This window comes from Giraffa tippelskirchi, chromosome 1 (genome assembly GCF_054371585.1).
Source record: "Giraffa tippelskirchi isolate mGirTip1 chromosome 1, T2T-mGirTip1v1.2.pri, whole genome shotgun sequence".
In the NCBI taxonomy this organism is placed as follows: Eukaryota; Metazoa; Chordata; class Mammalia; order Artiodactyla; family Giraffidae; genus Giraffa; species Giraffa tippelskirchi.
In genome coordinates, this window is record NC_137275.1 from 192,268,000 (window position 1) to 192,288,275 (window position 20,276).

Sequence of the window (20,276 nt, forward strand, 5' to 3'; positions counted from 1 at the left end):
ACCAAGAATCTCAGGGCTCACCCTAGACCTACTAAATCAGAATTTGGAGTTTCTCAAGATCTCCAAGTACAAGGAAGTGTCTGAGAAGCACTGGTGTAAAGACAAGCTGCTCTGTACACTAAGGTCAATGCATTTGATAAGAAACAACCCTATGCCTTAAACAAGGCTCCATTTCTGCCTCCCCGAAAAGAAAAAGAGAAAAGGCTTTATTTATTCACGTCCAAGGAAGTCTTAAGTCCAACCTCTCCAGTTTTGGAGTTGGGAGAGGTCTAGGTTTAAGAATGTTTACTTAGCAGCTATGTGAACTTGGTCAGTTATTTAACCTTTCTGAATCTTGCCTCTTATCTAGAAAACTTAAATATTATTATTTATCTAATAGGGCTGCTAAGAGATTTAATAAAATGTGAAGTATCTAGTACAGGGCTCAGCACAGAACAGGTGCCTTACAAGTACTAGTTCAGAGATAGTCTATTCTAATGTTTTGTTTCACTTCGCAGGTTATAAGACAGAATAGATGAACAAAATTTCATACAAGGGAGATGCAAATGGCTGGCTCTGTAGAGGAAACCAAGAGTTTACCCACAACCTCACCCTCACCAAGAAATGACAAAGCAGCATGTGAAGGAGGGTGTCCCCTTGCTTTTTCAAAGGAAGGAAAAGAGATGTGGATGGGGTGCCGCATACTGTCTCCCCAAGCTGTGTGACAAGGGGCCAAGGCTTCATACAGTTCCTGTAACATTTCCCAGAGTGGGACTGTTCCCCACTCACCTACTGGGACCCCTGGCCAGCAAGCAGCAGCATGAAAGGGTAAGCTTGAGGCTTAATGGCTCCCTGCAGCTTGTAAGTCAGGGCAGAGGGAAAAAAAGCAAGCAAAGGCCTTACAATCAGGAAGATTCTAAGACTAGCGAGGACACCTCTGCCTGCATGTATCTGCATATAGACATGTGCAACTGTGCCTATACAAAAAGCCAGGATGGCTTAATACAATGGGGGGAGGGGAGATTCACCAAGTCTCTAAAACTCAGAGTGTGTTAGGCGGAAGCTAGTGGAGAGAGGAAAGGAAATCCACACAGGAGGCACAGATATCAGGATGAACTATACTGAGTCAGATAATTAAAGGCCAGAGGGCAGCTTAAGTCTGGGAAAGGGAAGAGGACTGAAACCTAGAAGAGGAATACATTCTCTATCCCCAACAGAGATGTGGAGGGGCACAGGAGAGAGCCAAGGCCAAGAAACACAGCAAAAAATGGTTAGCCAATACGCATCAAAGATTAAAAATGTGTAAATACTGCAATTATGCTAAGGAAATAATGACAGGTGAACAGCTTTAATTACAATGAATTCTATTCACTTTTTTATTTAAAAAAAAAACTTTTTTTTGAATGCGCTATGGCATGCGGGATCTTAATTCACCAATCAGGGATCAAACTCATGCCCCCTGCAATGGAAGCATGGCATCTTAACCACTGGACCATCAAGGAAGTCCCAAGTTACAGTGACTTTTAAACTAGTGAAACACCACAGGCGATTGGGAATAACCACTCAATGGATTATGATACAGCCTTTAAGAATGATGGAGTAGAGATCACTTATTAACATGGAAAGTTTCCCATGCTATGTTATTAAATGAATACCCTTTTAAAGACCTAAGTCCTAGAATGTTAATTTTTTCCCTCAATAAACACATATGACATGCATTATTTTAAAAGAAAAGGAGGACTTCCCTGGTGGCGCGGTGGTTAACAATCCACCAGCCAATACAAGGGCAAGGGTCTGATCCCTGGTCCAGGAAGATCCCACAGGCCCCGGAGCAATTAAGCCTGTGCACCACAACGGTGAAGCCTGTGCTCTAGAGCCTGGGAGCCAGCCCACGTGCTACAACTGCTGAAGTCACTGCACCACAACAAAGAGTAGCCCCGGCTCTCCAAAACTAGAGAAAGCCTGCAAGCAGCAAGGAAGATCCAGCACAGCCAATAAATAAATAAGTAAATAATTTTAATTAACTTTTGAAAAAAATACTTAAAAGATAGAAGGATAAGCAAAAGAACTGACCAACTAGCCTCATTTTACACAAATCTTCATTTCTTGCCATGAATGATGAAAAATAAATTCTACAGTATTAAAGGATACTAATACTTAGTGTACAGATTATTCAGAGGAAAACAAGATACTCTCAGCTTTTTGTTCCCTAGAGCATCTTAAGGCATAAGCTATTTTACTCAGAATTAACAGGAAGCCTTTTCTCTAAACTGCAAACTACTAAAGAGCAAATTGTCATTATATACTAGTTATCTGGTATATTAAGAGATCATAAGCTTTTAATAATAACAGTATTAAAACAATGATAATATAATCCTTATCCCTCATTCTTATTTTCTGAGCATTATAGCACAAAGACTTAATAATAATATGGTTATGCACTGCCCACTGAAAGGCAAGACTCCTCTCCAGGTATTATTTGGAGCTCAAAACACTTGTGTGACTAAGAGGGGAAACTCCTTTTGCCATATATGCTAAACCACCTTATTTCCAAGTTCCTTCTTTACACCCTTTCCCCAGAGAGGAGGTATATTACATTACTGCTCCATCTTTGTCAGCAAACAAGACAAGCAATGAATGAAACTGGGCAAGGCCACTTTCTCCACTGCTTTAGGATAAGAAAATACAAGATTCATCTAGCTGAAGGTAACAACTTTTTTTTTTAAATTATAGAGTTTACTGACAATACTTTATCTACAATACTGGAAATAAAAAATGCAGGAAAGATTGTTCAGAATTGTATCTCTTGTCAAGTCTGTTTTCTGTTTTTCATTTGTCAAGTGCCTATTCAGTCCTTAACCACATGCATGTATAATGGTGCATAGCTATAATCAGCAGAGAGAGAATTCTGTACCTCATTACATTTAACATATCAAAAGCTCTGCATGTTATTACAGTCTTCACAATTATGTCAATGTCTCCATAATATCATGCAAATTTGATTTACCATAAATTACTTAAGTATTCTATCATTAGCATTTTGATAAAAATAGCTTCCAATAATTATTGTTAAAAAATGATTAGGTCAAAGGGCATAATATTTTAGGCTCTTCATTCAACAAATAATATATCCCAGGTCTTTGAAACATGATGTTAAATTACTTTCAAAAAAGGGTTTTAGTGGCATTATATATGTATTATCTATTCCACTGCATTCTTATCAGAACTAGGTAACACTTTAATTTGTATACAGAGAACATCTTTTATCTGAATTCTTTTTATGATGACAGGTCATTCACAAGGTAGAAAAATGCCAACTTCTTATCTTTGGTGTACCTGAATCTGGCCAGAAATATACCTAAAGACTAGAACCATCGAACTACTGCCACCACTTCCTCCTCCACCACCGCCATTAATTATATCAACAATTTACTAAGCAATTACATCAACAATTTACTAAGCACATATTCTAGGCACTTTGCAAACCAACATCTTATTTAATTTTCTTCACGACTCTGGTAGGCAGATACTATTTGCTCCATTTATTTTAAAGGTGAAAGAAAGGTTTAGGAGAAGATATTTGTTCAAGGGTACAAAGCTAATAAGAAATGGAGCCCAGGACTTCCCTGGTGGTCCAGTGGCTAAGCATCCATGCTCCCAATTCAGGGGGCCCAAGTTTGATCCCTGGTCAGAGAACTAGATTCCACATGCTCCAACTAAAATCCTGGAAGGAGGATCAAAGTTCCTGACTGCCGCAGCTAAGAACCAGTGCAGCCAAATAAATAAATAAAATAAGAAATGGAGCCTAGATTCAACCCACGAATCTCTGAATCCAAATACACAATACAGAATGACTGAACCGTATTCATTTCTGACTAAAGTTTACTCTAACTCTTCTAGTAAAGAGACTAAGAAATTGGAAACTAATGACCTAAGTTAAGATTTGACCTAAAGAAACAACAGGCAGGGACTTCCCTTGGGGGTGCAGTGGTTAAGACTCTGCACTTACAAGGCAGTGAGTGCAGGTTTGATCCCTGGTCAAGCTTCATGGTGAGGACAAAATATAAAAATAAAAAAGAATTTCTTGCTTTGTGTTGAGACCAGTAACAAGAATATAAAGAAAATAATTATTTATCAAGGGCTTCCTCAAAGTACAGAAATAAGATTTGATCACATCCAACTGGTTGCTGAACAGATTTTTTTTTTTTGGCTGTGCTGGGTCTTTGTTGTTGCAAGCAGGGTTTGTCTAGTTGCAGCAAGTGGTGGCTGCTCTTCATTGCATGGACTTCTCATTGCTGAGGCTTCTCTTTGTTGTGGCTCTCAGGCTCAGTAGTTGTGGTGCATGGGCTTAGTTGTCCCATGGCACGTGGGATCTTTCTAGACCAGGGATAGAACCCGTGTCCTCTGCGTTGGCAGGTGGATTCTCAACTACTGGACCAGGCAAGTCCTACTAAACAGATTTTAACCAAGATGCCTACAAGAAAATTCTTCCAGATCCATTAAACATCATGTCCCACCTGTGCCCTGAGTGTGGTTTAGAAAATACAAGGAAGATTCAAACAAATGGTCTAGACTTAAAAAGATGACATATATATATATATTACTGCTATATAGCATCAAGTCTAAGCCAGTGATTCGTATAAAAATTGGCCTACAAGTTTGTTTAAAATTCCAATTTCTAGGTTTCAATGAAGGAAAAATCCTGAATCAGTACTAGAGTGGGGAGCAGGAAACTTGCATTTTAAACACATACCTCAAGTGACTATGATACAGATAGCTCCTGGGTGGTACTCTTAGGAAACAAAGGCCTAAGCAATCAGAAAGAAATCAAATACACATCAATTTAGAAGACTATGGACTTGCAAAGGAAGACTGAAGGAAAAGTCCAAGGAAAACAGGAACCAAATGAAGTAACTAGACTGTCTTATAAACTTTCCTCAGGAAGTTAGCAAACCTCCACTCTCAGTGACCTGGGTTTCCCCATCTTCCAACCCTCCAGGACTGCCGGAACAGGCCATAAATTCCGGGGCCATGCTGCGAAGTATGTGACTCAATTCTCCAGGTGAGAAAGATGATTAACAGGATTATTCATTATTAAAGACTAGACATGAGTCTAGGAAAAAGAAAAAATGTTATCCAAAGGAGATTCAGTTAGTCTCGTCAACCAAATTCCCAGTGACTTGAACTACCTTCTCTTGTTTCTGCCCAGCATCAGCCAAATGAGTCTATCTAGGGTCCCTCAATACTCCTTGTGTGTTCTGGACTCTGCTATGAAATGGACATCCCTGCTTCCATTCCACTGCAGAAGCCTCTTCCTCCTCCAGGAAATCCCTTCTGAATACCCTAGCTAGGAATGACTTCCTTCTTGGAGCAGACCTAGCTGACAATTCTAGTGAGGCGTCTATGTTGTCATTCACTTTGTCCATAGCTATGTATCACATCTCAAGCAAGCTGAGCAGAGGTCAGGCAGTCCTCTACCACTGGGGGTACTGCAGTGAAAGGCTGACGAGTACCCGGTATAACAAAGAATTCTGAGAAGGAATAAGGAAAACTGGGATCCAAATCTAACTCAATATGGAATCTCAGGTAGGTAACTTTTCTCCCTTTAGGTCTGCTTCTCCAACTCTAAAAGAAAAAGTGGAGGTCAGTGGTTAGAACTGTTATCTTTACAGTCCCTTCCAGCTCTGTCAGATTTGTTTCTATATCACTCCAATCCCACACAAAGTAGCATTCTGGTATCCTCGGGAGAAAATCAATAAATGTTTATAAATTTAGTAAAAGTAGACACAAACCACAAAGTTGTCCTACTACATTCTAGCCAATGAAATGGAGAAACATTACCCACATTCAAAAACTGTCCTGATGAAAACATCCTCACTTAATGTATGAGCGGGACTGGTGGCCTCTAAGGATCTGAAGGCCTCTAAGGCCATTCAAGTAGAATCAGTTTAAGAAACCAGAAGCTGCAGTCCAACCATAATTCTGTGTTGAACCCAGTTGCTACTTTTGGGTCAGTTTCTTCCATTTGTCTCCTAGACCAGGAAACACATGAAGAATCTTGCTTAAGGTCAAGCTGGAGAGCAACACACCTAGATATCACCAGGAAAAACTCATTCCTCTGACTCTCATCTTGAACCAGATCCAGGCACCACTCACAATCCAACAGAAAAAAATGCCCATATGTCAGCTTGACAAGAAGTAAAGACCGTTTTCTCTGATTGTAATGCCTATCAAGGATCAAATTAGAAAATAAAGCCTGGAGGGCAAGAGTCAACATGTTACCCCTATCTGCATTCTCCGACATCCCAAGCTTCCAACAGACTATATCTGAAATAAAGAGCACACCTCAAGCTCTGAGGCGGTTGTCAACTGAGGGCACAATGTCTGAAAATACATGTCTGCCTGTGTACACACGTGCATGTGGCCTGTCACAATAACTGAGAGTCCAAGGTCCAGGGTTGCTGTCATCTATGGAGCAGAAGCCAAGAATGTGAAAACACCCAGCAATAGGAGGTAAAGTCTCAGATAAGGAAGAAACCACCAGAACACTTATCAATATTCTGGTTATGAAAAGCTGCCCTAAAATTCTTTAATCCTTCCAGAGGATTGCTATTCAGGCCCTAATCTTTTTTAAAAAGTTTTTACTTAAGTATAGCTAATTTACTTATATTTGTTTCAGGTATACAACATTGTGATTCAAAATTTTTATGGCTTATACTCCCATTTAAAGTTATTATAAAATATTGGCTATATTCCCTGTGTTGTAGTTTATTTTACACATAGTAGTTTGTACTTCTTTTTTGTTTGTTTGTTTGTACTTTTTAATCCCCTACTTCTATCTTGCCCTTCCCCTCTCTTCCCTCTCTCCATTGGTAACTACTAGTTTATTCTCGATATCTGTAAATCTGTTTCTCTTCTGTACATACTTTAATTTTTAATTTTTTAGATTTCACATGTAAGTGATAACATACAGTATATTTGTCTTTCTCTGACTTATTACACTAAGCATAATACCCTCCAGGTCTACCCATGTTGTTCCAAATGGCAAATTTTCATTTTTTATGATTGAGTAGTATTCCACCATTGTATGTGTATGTATGTACGTGTATACGGGCTTCCCAGGTGGCTCAGTGGTAAAGAATCCCCCTGCCAATGCAGGAGACGCAGGAGACATGGGTTTGATCCCTGGGTTGGGAAGATTCCCTGGAGGAGGAAATGGCAACCCACTCCAGTATCCTTGCCTGGAAAATCCCCTGGACAGAGGAGTCTGGAAGGCTACAGTTCACGAGGTCTCAAAGTGTTGGACATGACTTAGTGACTGAGCATACACACACGTATATATGTATGGGTGTGTGCATATATCTCACGTCCCTTTTTTTTTTTTAATTTTTATTTATTTGGCTGAGGTGGGTCTTAGTTGCAGCACTTAGGATCTTTGATTTTAGTTGCTGCGTGTGGGATATAGCTCTCCAACCAGGGCTCGAACCCAGGCCCCCTGCATTGGGCATGTGGTGTCTTTAGCCACTGGACCACCAGGGTAGTCCCTCACATCTTCTTTATTTATCAGTTGATAAGAAACTTAAGTTGCTTCCATATCTTGGCAACTGTAAATAATGCTGCTATGAACACTGGTGCTTGTATCTTTTTGAATTAGTGTTTTCACTTTAACTTTTTTTGGTCAGAAATCCAAATTATGATCCGTAATTGCTGGGATCTTACAGCAGTTCTATCCTTAGTTTGCAAGGAACCTCCATACTGTTTTCCATAGTGGCTGTACTAATTTACATTCCTATGCACAGTATACAAGGGTTCTCTTTTTTCCACATTCTCACCAACACTTGTTATTTGTAGTCTTTTGATAATAGCCATTCTGACAGGTGTGATATCTCATGATTTTGATTTGCATATTTCTGGTAACTAAAAATGCTGAGCATGTTTTCACGTATTTCTTGGCCATCTGGTATATCTTCTTTGTTTTTTAAAGATTTATTTTTAGTTTTCGGCTGTGGTGGGCCTTTGTTGCCCCAAGCTGGCTTTCTCTTGTTGCGGAGAGTGGGGGGGCTACTCTTTGTTGCTGTGCTCAGGCTTCTCATCGTGGTGGCTTCTCTTGCTGCAGAGCACGGGCTCTAAGCACATGGGCTTCAGGAGTTGTGGCACAATGGCTTAGATGTTCCAAGGCTTGCAGGATTCTTCCCAGGCCAAGGGATCAAACCAGTGTCCCTTGCACTGTGAGGTGGATTCTTAACCACTGGACCACCAGGGAAGTCCCTGTATGTCTTGGAAAAATGTCTATCTGCCTAATGTTTAATTGGTTATTTGTTCTTTTGATATTGAGTTGTATGAGCTGTTTATACATTTTGGGTGTTAATCCTTTATTGTTTATATCATTTGCATTTTCTTGCATTTAGTAGGTTGCTTTCTCATTTTGTGACTGGTTTCCTTTGTTGTACAAAAGCTTTAAAGTTTAATTAGGTCCCATTTGCTTATTATGCTCTTTTTCTTTTCCCTTAGGAGATATATTCAAAAAATACTACTGTGATTTATGTCAGTTTTATTTTAATATTTATTTATTTGGCTGTGCTGGGTCTTAGCTGTGAAACACGGGATCTTCAATCTTTGTTGTGGCATGCAGGATCTTTAGTTACGGCATGCAAACTCTTAGTTGTGGCATGTGGGATCTAGTTCCCTGACAAGGGATTGAACCCAGGCCCCCTGCATTACGAGTGCAGTCTCAGCCACTGGACCACTAGGGAAGTCCTTATGTCAGTTTTCTGCCTATGTTTTTTTCTAGGTGTTTTATTATAGTTTCCAGTCTTAAACACAAGCCTTTAATCCGTTTTGAGTTCATTTTTGTATATAAGAAAACATTCTAATTTCATTCTTTTACATGTAGCTGCCCAGTTTTCCCAGCATCAATTTTCATTGAAGACTGTCTTTTGTCCACTGTATATTCTTGCTTCTCAAGCGCATGAGTCAGGCCCTAACACTCTTGACCTTTAATTCTCTCACATACAGAGGGTGACCAAAGCCTGCGATACACTGAACAGGATTTCTGGAGCCCATACCTGTGTTAAGCCAAGCAAGGTCTTCTCAAGATGAAGACAAGTCAGAAAGGAGCTGCCAACTCTAGCACCATCACATATAATAGGCATAAACTTATTTCTACTGCTCCTCTTCCTAAAGCCTTATAATTAACTTGACATAGAACTTCAGACTTTTGGAAGCATTTCCACAATGATTTTCAATCTAGAAACACTTCTGCACACGTGCACCAGTAGAATGAACTTGCCATGATAGCAATTCTATCGCTTTCACATCTAAAATCTTCCTCTCAAGAGTCAAATATTCTAAAATAAGATGAAGACTAATTTGGGGATAACTGTGAACATATTTTACTAGACAAAGAATAACCATATGCCATTTAAAAAACTAAAACATAGTTAGCAGGTTAATATCTTAACTACAAAATATGGGCAGATCATACAGATAAGAATGCTGTTAACCTGAGATGTACATCTGGCTGAACCCAAGGATTCTGCAAGCATTTTAAAGCATTTTTTAAAGGTAATCCCTTTGGGAAAACAAAACAGTGAGACAAGGAGGAATGAATAAAAAAATCTGGACAGAACAAAACTCCCACATTTTTCCTTTGTTTCTGTGTATCTCAAATTGAGTTTCACATTCTGCTTTTATGATTTTAGGAATCTGAATATGTCAACTCAAGCACATAAAAGTTTAGCTGTTTTCTTAACTCTGGTAACTAAGATTCCACTCCACCCCCAAATTGGGCTTCTGCAAGGTGATTCTTCCTCTTATCTGGCAGCAAACTGCAGCCCAAGTTCGTCTTGTCTGTGTCATTATGATTCACCAAGCCTAACAGTGAAGTCAGCAGGGTATCTCTGACCATGCATGCGTTGGGAGATGGTAAGAAACATAAAAGCAGCTCTGGCAACCAGGAGTTAGCCTGGTACTATCAGTTAGGCTTTGGGGTCTTGGTGAAAATAACTTCAAAGGAGATTTTCCTGTGAAAATCCAATTTATTAATACTTAAGTCTTTCCCCAAGTCACCCTTGTAAATCCTTTTCTAACATCCTCTACTGAGGCTCCATAGTTCCCTATGGTGGAGGTCACCTAGCTGCAAGGAGCAATTTTATCTACTATAGGTGAGTGAGTCTCCAAAAGTCAAAAAATGGGAAATAAGAGTTCATGTTTAAAATTAAATACCCAAAACTCTGCATACCTTATCACTCTGCCTATCACCATCCTTCCCAAACTGACCCCTCTCAAAATATCTACTTTCTTGATTTGCTTTTGGTATTCTCTGGGTTTTCCTCTACCTCCCTGCATCCCCTATAGCAGTTCTTCCTGCCCCATAAATGTAGGTGTCCTCCAAGGTTCTGTTTGAACTTCTCTGTCAATATCAATGGTTCTTACCCATTTCTGGCTCACAACACCCCTTCAAAATGTAGTGAGGGACTTCCCTGGTAGTTCCATTGGCTAAGACTCTGGGCTCCCAATGCAGGGGGCCTGGGTTCAATCCCTGTCAGGGAACTAGATCACACATGCCACAACTAAAGATCCCAAGTGCTGCAACAAAGACCCAGTGCAGCCAAATAAAGAAAATGTAATAAAATCTATAGACTGCTCCCCTACACCACTCTCCCCACATTATGCCCAGAAAATATACATAAAATGACATTTTTGCAATTTTAGGGAAGATTTATAAAACCCAAGAGTGACCTCTTTCCCCTCTTCCCATGGTAACAGAACAGTTTTAATAATCCCTTATACACAGGTGACTCCTAAACCATCAACTTCAATCTTTACCCCCTCTCAAACTTCAACTAATTAAAAGCACAAAACTAAATATTTTCTCTTCAAATGGTTTTTTTGTGCCTGGCAAGCTACTCTTATTTAGCTTTTCTGTATGGTTCTCCACATAACCTGAGTTTGTAACACTAAACCAGGAAAATATACCTATCCATCCTGGTTCCTCAACCCATATTCCAATTAAGGTTAGATTACTTCCTCTTTAAATAATTTAGCAAAAATATGAGTGTACTAATGTTTCAATCCGAAAGGAAATCAACCCTGAATATTCACTGGAAGGACTGATGCTGAAGCTCCAATACTTTGGCCACTTGATGTGAAGAGCCAATTCACTGCAAAAGACCCTGATACTGGGAAAGATTGAGGGCAGGAGGAGAAGGGTGCGACAGAGGATGAGATGGTTGGATGACATCACTGAGTCAACAGGCATGAGTTTGAGCAAATTCCAGGAGATGATGAAGGACAGGGAAGCCTGGTATGCTGTAGTCCATGGGGTCGCAAAGAGTTAGACAGAACTTTGTGAATGAACAATGTTATTAATGATTAAGACATCTGCTTAGGAATTCTCTGGTGGGCCAGTGGTTAGGACTCCACACTACCAATGTAGGGGGCACACGTTTGATCCCTGGTCAAGGATCTAAAATCCCACAAGCTGTGTGGTGTGGGAAAAAATAAACCACCACCACCACAACATAAGCTGGCCATCTAATTCCTGTAGTTACTAGGCCCAGGGAATTCAGAGTGGTTGAAGGACTGCCTCTAGTTTGAGTGTCAGCCTACAGCACAGGGAAATTCCCACTCCAGGAATCAAGCTACAGAATAATTTACAATACCTCTGCTAATTTTTTCACAGAGGACAACCCACTGCCTTAGCAAATGTTTCTATACTATAGTCCCAAGTCAGTTAACCTGGAAATGATCTATGTCAAATGACCTGTGTACATATAGCTCATAAATACCAATAGCAGCCAAGAGAAAAAGAGCTTCTAACCCACAGATACGTATTAAAAGATTATTTCAGAATATAAATAGTTGTGGTATATTTTTCCTACATTTAAGTCATTTCGTTGACAGTAAAATTTCAACACATCAAAACTTTACTATTAAGAATCAGACGTGAACTCCTCCCTCCCCAAAATCTCCAACTGTTAGCTAAAGAGAGTTCTCATTGTTTAAGTAATTTTCCTTTTAAACTGAGGGAAGTCCCAGGGAGTGCCAAGAGCATAGGAAAAGACTTTGGATTCATTATCACTACTACTCCTTTTGAAGAATAAGATACTGCAAACTTGAAATATTTCTAAAGATGTATACAGCTACATTCTCAGCACTGGATGTTACCACTCCCATTTTACAGACTGGAAAACAAAGGCACAGATAAAGGAACCATTTGCCAAATATTACAAAATTCAAAGAGCACTGTTCCTGATTCCCAATTTTGGTTCTGAAAGCTAAAAAAGAAAAACACTACAAAAAGAAAACAAGCTTCCACTTTGAGTCATAAGGACCTAGGAAGGAAATACACTTTAAGTCATGAGCAAATAGGAAGACAGAAAGAGGAACCTATCAAGAGTAGGTTAAATTACTACTTAACGTTATTCTCACCTTCCAAAGGTCGTCAATAAATTCAAGAAACAGAAGACTATGATGATTTGGTTTATAATTAGCAACATTTGCTGGGCAAAACACTATGATGGTTTGTGTAGGGTGTGCAATGAACTCCTCCAAATTTCTCTGCGCCGTGACGTGACGATGACAGTTCGCTTAAAACAAGAGTGGTAGCCTGAGAGACTAAGAAAAGGAAGTTTTGCAGGAGCTTGCCGCCACTATTTGGTTTTGAAAGGCTTCTTTATAACAAGCAGCCTTCAACAGAAGAGGAAATGAAAGCTTGGCCTCAACCACCATGGTATTGTACCCTTCCTTAAAACTAATATGTAAATCTTTGTCTATGGGGACCTCCTTGGTCCTACAGTGCATAAGAATTCACCTGTGAATGTGCTTGCCATGTCTATGGAAAGAGGCTGAGGTGGCCGAGCTCCAGCACAAAGCACCGAGGATGTTGGCTTCACTAGTCTGGGCCACTGTCCGGGCTGTAAGCAAGAGGAAGCTGCAGCCCACCCAGGCCCCCCTCTCCCTGACACCTTCAAGGTAAACAAGATAAAACAACTTCTTAAAGCTAAGCCTGAACATGTTGGTGTGAAAATTGGTATCCGAACCAGGGGCTGTAATGGCCTTTTCTACACTCTCCAATGAAAAGGCAGGAGGAGACTCTGATGAAGAAGCTGCTTAAGATGGAGTCAGAATGTTCAGAGAAGAAAGCACAGCAAACACTGTTAGGAACAGAAATGGACTATGCTGAAGACAAATTATCCAGTGAGTTTGTGTTCAGTAACCCAAACATGTATGGCTGCCTTACAAGGAAAATAAAGTGAAGCATTTAAAAAAAAAAAAAAAATGAGTCCGCCTGCCAACTTGATTGTTCTTTTTCAGAGCTTTTCTGGATTCCTTGAAATTTTGTATCAATTTTAGGATCAGCATGTCAATTTCTGCAAAAAGCCAAGTGGGATTTTGATAGTGATTGCACTGACTCTGTAGATCACTTTGGGGAATACTGCCATGTTAACAATATTGTGTTCTAATCCATGAACACAGAGTATCTTTCCATTTATTTAGGTGCGCGCGCACGCGCACACACACACACGACCCTGATGCTGGGAAAAACTGAGGGCAAAAGGAGAAGAGGGCAACAGAGGATGAGATGGTTGGACAGTATCACTGACTCAATGGACATGAGTTTGAACAAACTCCAGGAGATAACTGAAGGACAGAGAAGCCTGGCGTGCTGTAGTCCACGGGGTTGCAAAGAGTCGGACACGACTGAGTGACTGAACTGAACGTAGGAAACAGGTTTGATCCCTGGTTCAGGAAGATTCCACATGCTGTAGAGCAACTAAGCCTTTGCACCACAACCACTGAGCCCATGTGTTTCAATTACTGAAGCCTGAGTGCTTACAGCCTGTGCTCTGCAACAAGAGAAGCCAACAGAATGAGAAGTCCATGCACCCGCAACAAAGAGTAGCCCCTGCTGGCTGCAACTAGAGAAAGACCGCATGCACCAACGAAGATTTAGTGCAACCAAAAAAAAAAAAAACAAATAAAGCAAATAAATAATTAAAAATAAAACTTAAAAGATCTTTGCATATGTTCTTTATAAAAAACACTTCTGGGACTTCTTGGTGGTCCAGTGGCAAAGACTCCACACTCCCAATGCAGAAGCCTGGGTTTGATCCCTGGTCCCGAGTGGCTAAAGTGGTAAAGAATCTGCCTGCCATTGCAGGAGCCACAGGAGACACAGGTTCGATTCCTAGGTTGGGAAGATCCCCTGGAGAAGGAAATGGCAACTCACTCCAGTATTCTTGCCTGGGAAATCTCATGGACAGAGGAGCCTGGGAGGCTACAGTCCATAAGGTATCAAGAGTTGGACACAACTGAGCAGCTGAGTGAGCACATACAGAGGAAGCTAGCACCAACATGCCTCAACTAAGGGTCTGTATGCTGTAATGAAGACAGAAGATCCCTCGTGCTGCAACTAAGACCCAGTACAGCCAAATTAATAATTTAAAAATTACATGTATATATGTATAAACACTTCTCCTAGTTCTTAAAGACTTTCTTGATCTATAGCCATCTTCTCTGTCAACTGATCCAAGATGTGTTTCTGTCCAGGGTAAATTTACCCAGCCATTATGACATTTCTTATCTATTCACTCACGGTGAGGTGAAAACAGAGACAGCAGCTGGACCTACATCCAATCTTTTCTCACATTATTCAAAATCACTTCCCACCTGCAGGCCCTGTCTTTATTTACCTGACATCATGCTATTTGTACTCTTCTATCCCAATCATATCCACAATATCCAATCACGAGCTGACTTGTTTTATCCGTGCTTTTAATTGTTCTGGCTAAATTTACTGATAAAATTTTCCCTTCATTCACTAATAATTATCTAAGTCATGCTATGTAAAAAATACTCTCCTACTCATGTCATATTCAACTTTATTGCTTCTGAAACCTTTTCAGAAGGCTACTTTGCAAAGGCCAAGCATTTATTTCCTGAAATATACCACCAAACACACTTCCCTGCTCTTTCTAATAGAAAATACATCTTTAGATTCTATCCCCTAAAAGAAAGTGTTTGCCTTATTCCTATCTTCAGCCAAGTGTGAGTTTACATACTTCTACATATACCCTTAGGCTAGCAGACAACACCAAGGTTTTCACTATCCTGTATCCTGAATGATGCCCTGACCATCATTCTTTCCTCTCTCTCCTCTCCTCTGAGGCCTCTGACTTAAAAATACAACACAAAGAGAAGGAAGGAAAAAAATCTAGAAGCAGTGGCATATCCATAATACAAAAGGCCTGCAGAACTAGACTCCTCTGAAGATTTATCAGAAAAAAAATGTGGAAGTGGAACCAGGAATACAGGGAAGTCATGGACACATAAGAGGAGATGTAACGGAGAATAAGGCAATCTCCTCCCTGAAGAACTGATGGGGAAAACCAGCAGTGAGAGATACTAGGGCATGTGGAGCCATATACCCAGAGCCAGGAGAAAGTTCATATCCACCCAGACACTTACCGTGTTGCATTTTGTGCCACACACCACTTGCCTATGGTTCAGCCACTGAGATGCAAACACTTTATTAAGGGTCCCAAGGTGAAACTCTCTCTCCTTTAGGAGACTGGGAAGTTGCTGTGCTGCATACCCATGCAACACTCGGGAGTAGCTGGTTTCATTCTGTAGCCTGACTTCTCGGTTCTTTAGGTAGTACACTAAGGATCTCTTCACTGGGGGGAGTCGCTTCCTTTTGTGAAGTGAGTGATCCCAGCCAAACTGTGGAGAACAAAAGGAGAAAACAAGGCTTTGCCGACTTTTGTCAGAATTGGGGATCTTAACCGTATTACGGAACTCATCTCGCAAACAGAGCTACAAATACAATGCAACAGGAAAGTAAATCTCGAAGGCCAGCTGAACTCTTCCAACACAGAAAAGATGCTGCTTATAGTCATACCCATGGAAAAAAAGGACTTGGAAGGAATGAAAGCATAAAAGAGGACAATAGGTTTTTAAATGCCTTTTAGAGGTGAAGGATTCAGGTACCTTAAAGTGAAAGTGAAAGTCGCTCACTACCAGGACTCTTTGCGATGTCATCGACTATACAATTCATGGAATTCTCCAGGCCAGAATACTGGAGTGGGTAGCCTTTCCCTTCTCCAGGGGAGCTTCCGAACCCAGGGATCGAACCCAGGTCTCCTGCATTGAAGGCGGATTCTTGACCAGCTGAACCACAAGGGAAGCCCAAGAATACTGGAGTGGATAGCCTATCTCTTCTCCAGGGGAATCTTCCCGACCCAGGAATCGAACCAGGGTCTCCCACATTGCAGACGGATTCCTTAATCTTAAAGCTATCCTTAATGGGGAGGGAATGAAGGGCCCAGAGATTACTACACAGACCTGGGTTGCATCTCTAATGGCCCCCCTTCTCCCTCTCAGCCTGTACTCTACGCGGAGCATGGTAGGTGAGGCCCAAGAAACCCAACCGGGGCCCCAGGTCTTTCAGGGATGCCCTAGCAATGGCCGCCTGCCTGTCACCAGGTCCGCGCTCCAGGCAGTTGTAGAATTCGAAAAATCAAACACCAACCGGGTGGGAGGAACGGGAAATATGAGTGTGAAGAGACTCAAGACTCAGAGAGCGGGACAGGGTGATACCTGGAAACTGTTTATCTAGGGGGCTTGGGTACCCATATGGAGGCTCAAGCCTGAGAGACGCAACCATCTCCGTCCCCCAGCCACCGAAAGACGGACTTCACTCTCCCTCCCGGTATCTTAGGCGAGGTTTTGTTTCCGATTCTCCTCGACTTCGGTTTCCCTTCCTCCGAAGCCTAGATTGTTTTCTCCTCAAGCCCCATTCCCGCCTGTAGATCTCCCCGGAACATGCCTCATTTTCAAGTTCCCGTTTAGTTTCTGACCCTTGCGGGCCTATCTGCTTTCCAAAGAACTCCTAAGGACCCAGGCCTGATCCTATAGGCTAGGGCTCCGCTCTACGCACCTCCGCACATCACCCCTCCCCCCGCCCCCCGCCAAGACCTCGGACCTCATTCCGGTTCCCAATGTGCGAACCCTACCCTCTGGGTGCCTCGGCCTTATCACCCGGGGCCAGGCGTCTCGGCCCTCACCTGTGGGTCCTGAGCGTCGCTCCCAGCTCCCGGCAAGGCGGGCGCTTTCCGCTTCCTGCTAACTGCTTTCCTGGCCATAGTGGGCAGCGCCGCCGCGGCCCCGCAGCCACATGGGGCGGGGGAATCGCGGGGGAGCAAGACGGCGGGTCATATACTGGGCCCCGGGGCCGCGCACCTTAGTGCGCCCGGCCCGGAAAATGGCCCGGACCCCGGGCGGCAATAGAAAAAAAAGAGGGGGGGCAAGCAGGCAGAAGGAAAGGAGGGAGGGAAGACCGGGGCGGGGAAGGGGAAGGGGAAGGAGAGACAGGAACCCGAAGCTTGTAGACGATCAAATCTAGGAAGGACGGCGAGCGGCTGGAACCAAAACACCCCTCCCTTTCGCACGCGCTCCGTCACCCTCGCGCAGCCGCAGTTCGTTTCGCGTCGCCACGGAGACGCAGTCCGCAGAGAAGGGCGGGGTTTAGGGCTGGCCGTAGAGTTCGCGGCTGTTGCTTACGGCCGCCCGCCCTTTTTCAACTGCCGTTTGACGGCCGCTGGAGGTGCGCGACTTCCGGGCAGAGGAATCTGGGTTCTGGCCTTCGACATTGGAGCCCCACCCGCCCATCCGGACGTACCCGGAAGTGAGGACGTTTACCTCGCTCGCGGAAGGACTCCCTTCCAACACGCCTTTACCCCGCAGTCGCCGCTGGTTGTATCTCCTTTTGAGCCCTGCGCGTTTCCCGGATCCTATGAAACCCAGCCCTGGCGCCAAGGGCTGGACTCTGTGACAGGAGGCGTTAACTTCCTCTCCCCACCCCCAGTAGCTCAGACGGTAAAGAATCTAACTGCAATACAGGAGCCCCAGGTTCAATCCCTTGGTCGGGAGGATCCCCTGGAGAAGAGAATGGTTACGCACTCCAGTGTTCTTGCCTGGAGAATTCCATGGACAGAGGAGCTTGGCGGTCCTTGGGGTCACAGTCAGACAAACACTTCACCCTACCCCACAAGGTAGAGTCTTGACTCGAAATCATTGCCAGCATATCCGGACTTACACACTGTAGAGAACCTACCCTGCTTCGCACAATCAGCCCAGGTACCCCTCAACACTACCCCTGAGGAGCTCTCAGGGTTTATTTTCCACACAGTCTTCTCCCTCCACTGGCCTCCTCCTCCGCCTCTCCGTCTCTGCTGCCCTAGTCACAACCGCCCCGCAGTCACGTCTCCTTTAGCTGCTGCGTGGGACCTCGCCTCCCTTTAGAGTCCCGTGACCCGCCGGCCACACTGTCTTTTGTGCTCTATGAAATAGGCGTGCCACCGTAATTTGTTTCTTAGGTTTCCCACGTAGTCCTGAGGACTGGAACGAACAGGGGACTGCCACTGCCTGCCTGTCCCCCAGGGCCCAGGTTGTGTCTCCGTCAGGGCAGATAGGGTGAAAATCTGAATCGCAAAGAAGAGAAGAGCTTTTGACTTTTCAGTTCAATGAGGGCTGACACTGGTCACCAGACAAGGGGGCTTCTTCAGGATCACCTTTGCCTCCATTTTCAGAAGATTCTGTAGGGGTGTGAGTGCCAGCCCCCACCTTTCTTCAGGCAAAGAAATCCATTGAGGAAGCAGAAAGCTTCCTGATGGGCCTCAGGTTGTAGTGCCCAGTTACCTGCTGATCCCTTCAGGCTTCAGGCCTCAGGCCTCATACCTCCAGGGAGCTCTGTTGGCCCATCCGAAGTTCTGTCTAGGAGGAGATCTGGGTTTGTTTTCCAAGCCGAACCAAAGACCAGATTGAGACAGTGTCCTCCGCCATCCCAAGTCAGCACTGCCACTAACCCCTAATTCCACCTTGGGAAAGGCAGCTCCATCTTACTTGGTCAGGTCTAGCCCTTCAGAGACATACACACAGTGAGTGGATCAGAAGTGGGTCAGCTTCCTTTTTTTGAGCCTGTTGTTCCAGTTCTGTCTGGCCTCACAATGCCCTGGATGACTCAGGAGCTCACTGGGCAAGAGTCTGGAATTCCTTTGAGAATCTCAAGGCTCATGTTGGGCTGTGCTTAGATCTTGGTCTCCTCTGTTGCTGTCATAGGCTATAGGGTTATCCTCCAGGTTGGTACAGTTCATCTTGACATCCCAGGAACTATCCCTGAATGTACCTTCCGGTGGAGCTCACCATTTCTGTGGAAATAAAATAGAATAAAGAGTCATTTGAAAGTGGGTTGTTGTTTGTCTCCAACTCTTTGCGACCTCATGGACTGCAGCACGTCAGACCTCCCTGTCTCTCACTATCTCCTGGAGTTTGCCCAAATTCATGTTCATTGTGTTGCTATCCAACCAACTCATCCTCTGCTGCCCTCTTCTCCTTTTGCCTCAGTCTTCCCAAACTTCATTTGGATGTTTAAAAGTTTACAATTGTTTTTAAAAGACTGATAATACGAAGTATTGGTGAGAAATAACTGGAACTCATACATTGCTGGTGGTTGTGGTAAATTGGTACAATTTGGAAAAAAACTCTATGACAGTACCTACCAAAGCTAAACACATGTACGTTATGATGGAGCAGTTTACTTCTGGCTGTAAACCCAAATAGAAATGAGTGTTTTTGTCCACCAAAAGTCATTTACAAGAATATTTGTGGCTGCGACGGCGCACAAGCAAGGCCAAGAGGAGCTACCCCATGTCCGAGGACAGGGACAGCGGCCGGAAGGAGCTACCCCACGTCCAAGGTAAGGAGCAGCCGTGAAGAGGTATCCCACATCCAAGGTAAGAGAAAACCAAGTAAGACGGTAGGCACTGAGAGAGGGCATCAGAGGGCAGATAGACTGAAACCACAATCACAGACAACTAGCCAGTCTGATTACATGGATCACAGCCTTGTCTAACTCAAAGAAACTAAGCCATGCTGTGTGGAGCCACCCAAGACGGACAGGTCATGGTGGAGAGGTCTGACAGAATGTGGTCCACTGGAGAAGGGAATGGCAAACCACTTCAGTATTCTTGCCTTGAGAACCTCATGAACAGTATGAAAAGGCAAAAAGATAGGACACTGAAAGATGGCGTGCTGCGGTTCATAGGGTCGCAAAGAGTCAGACACGACTGAGCGACTGAACTGAACTGATCTCTATTCATAATAGTCATAAATAATGCATAAAAGTTGAAAGTAATTCAAATGTCAATCAATAGTAAAATGGATTAACAGGGTTCCCATGACTTCTTGAGGTTCGATAGTTTGCCATAATGGTTCACTGAACATAAACACTATTA

General features: G+C 43.1%; 2 protein-coding genes across 8 annotated transcripts in view; one reads left to right on the top strand and one right to left on the bottom strand.

Moving 5' to 3' along the window:
- Nucleotides 1–18,926, bottom strand: part of DCAF12 (DDB1 and CUL4 associated factor 12) — a 37,251-nt gene extending 18,325 nt beyond the window's left edge. The window contains exons 1-2 of one of the 3 annotated variants that reach the window (XM_081519603.1): nt 18,721–18,926; nt 15,451–15,705 (exon numbers count right to left, since the gene is read on the bottom strand). In XM_081519603.1, coding sequence (XP_081375729.1) covers nt 15,451–15,705; nt 18,721–18,744 — 279 coding nt within the window. In that variant the 5' untranslated portion in view covers nt 18,745–18,926. Of the gene's footprint in view, nt 1–15,450; nt 15,706–15,972 lie in introns of all 3 variants that reach the window. The other 2 variants (XM_081519588.1, XM_081519595.1) reach the window with 2 other exon arrangements.
- UBAP1 (ubiquitin associated protein 1) overlaps nt 17,453–20,276 on the top strand; it is a 111,610-nt gene continuing 108,786 nt past the window's right edge. Inside the window, exon 1 of one of the 5 annotated variants that reach the window (XM_081519523.1) lies at nt 17,453–17,859. The gene's annotated coding sequence lies outside the window, so the exon portion shown is untranslated. Of the gene's footprint in view, nt 19,739–20,276 lie in introns of all 5 variants that reach the window. The other 4 variants (XM_081519508.1, XM_081519492.1, XM_081519554.1 and 1 more) reach the window with 4 other exon arrangements.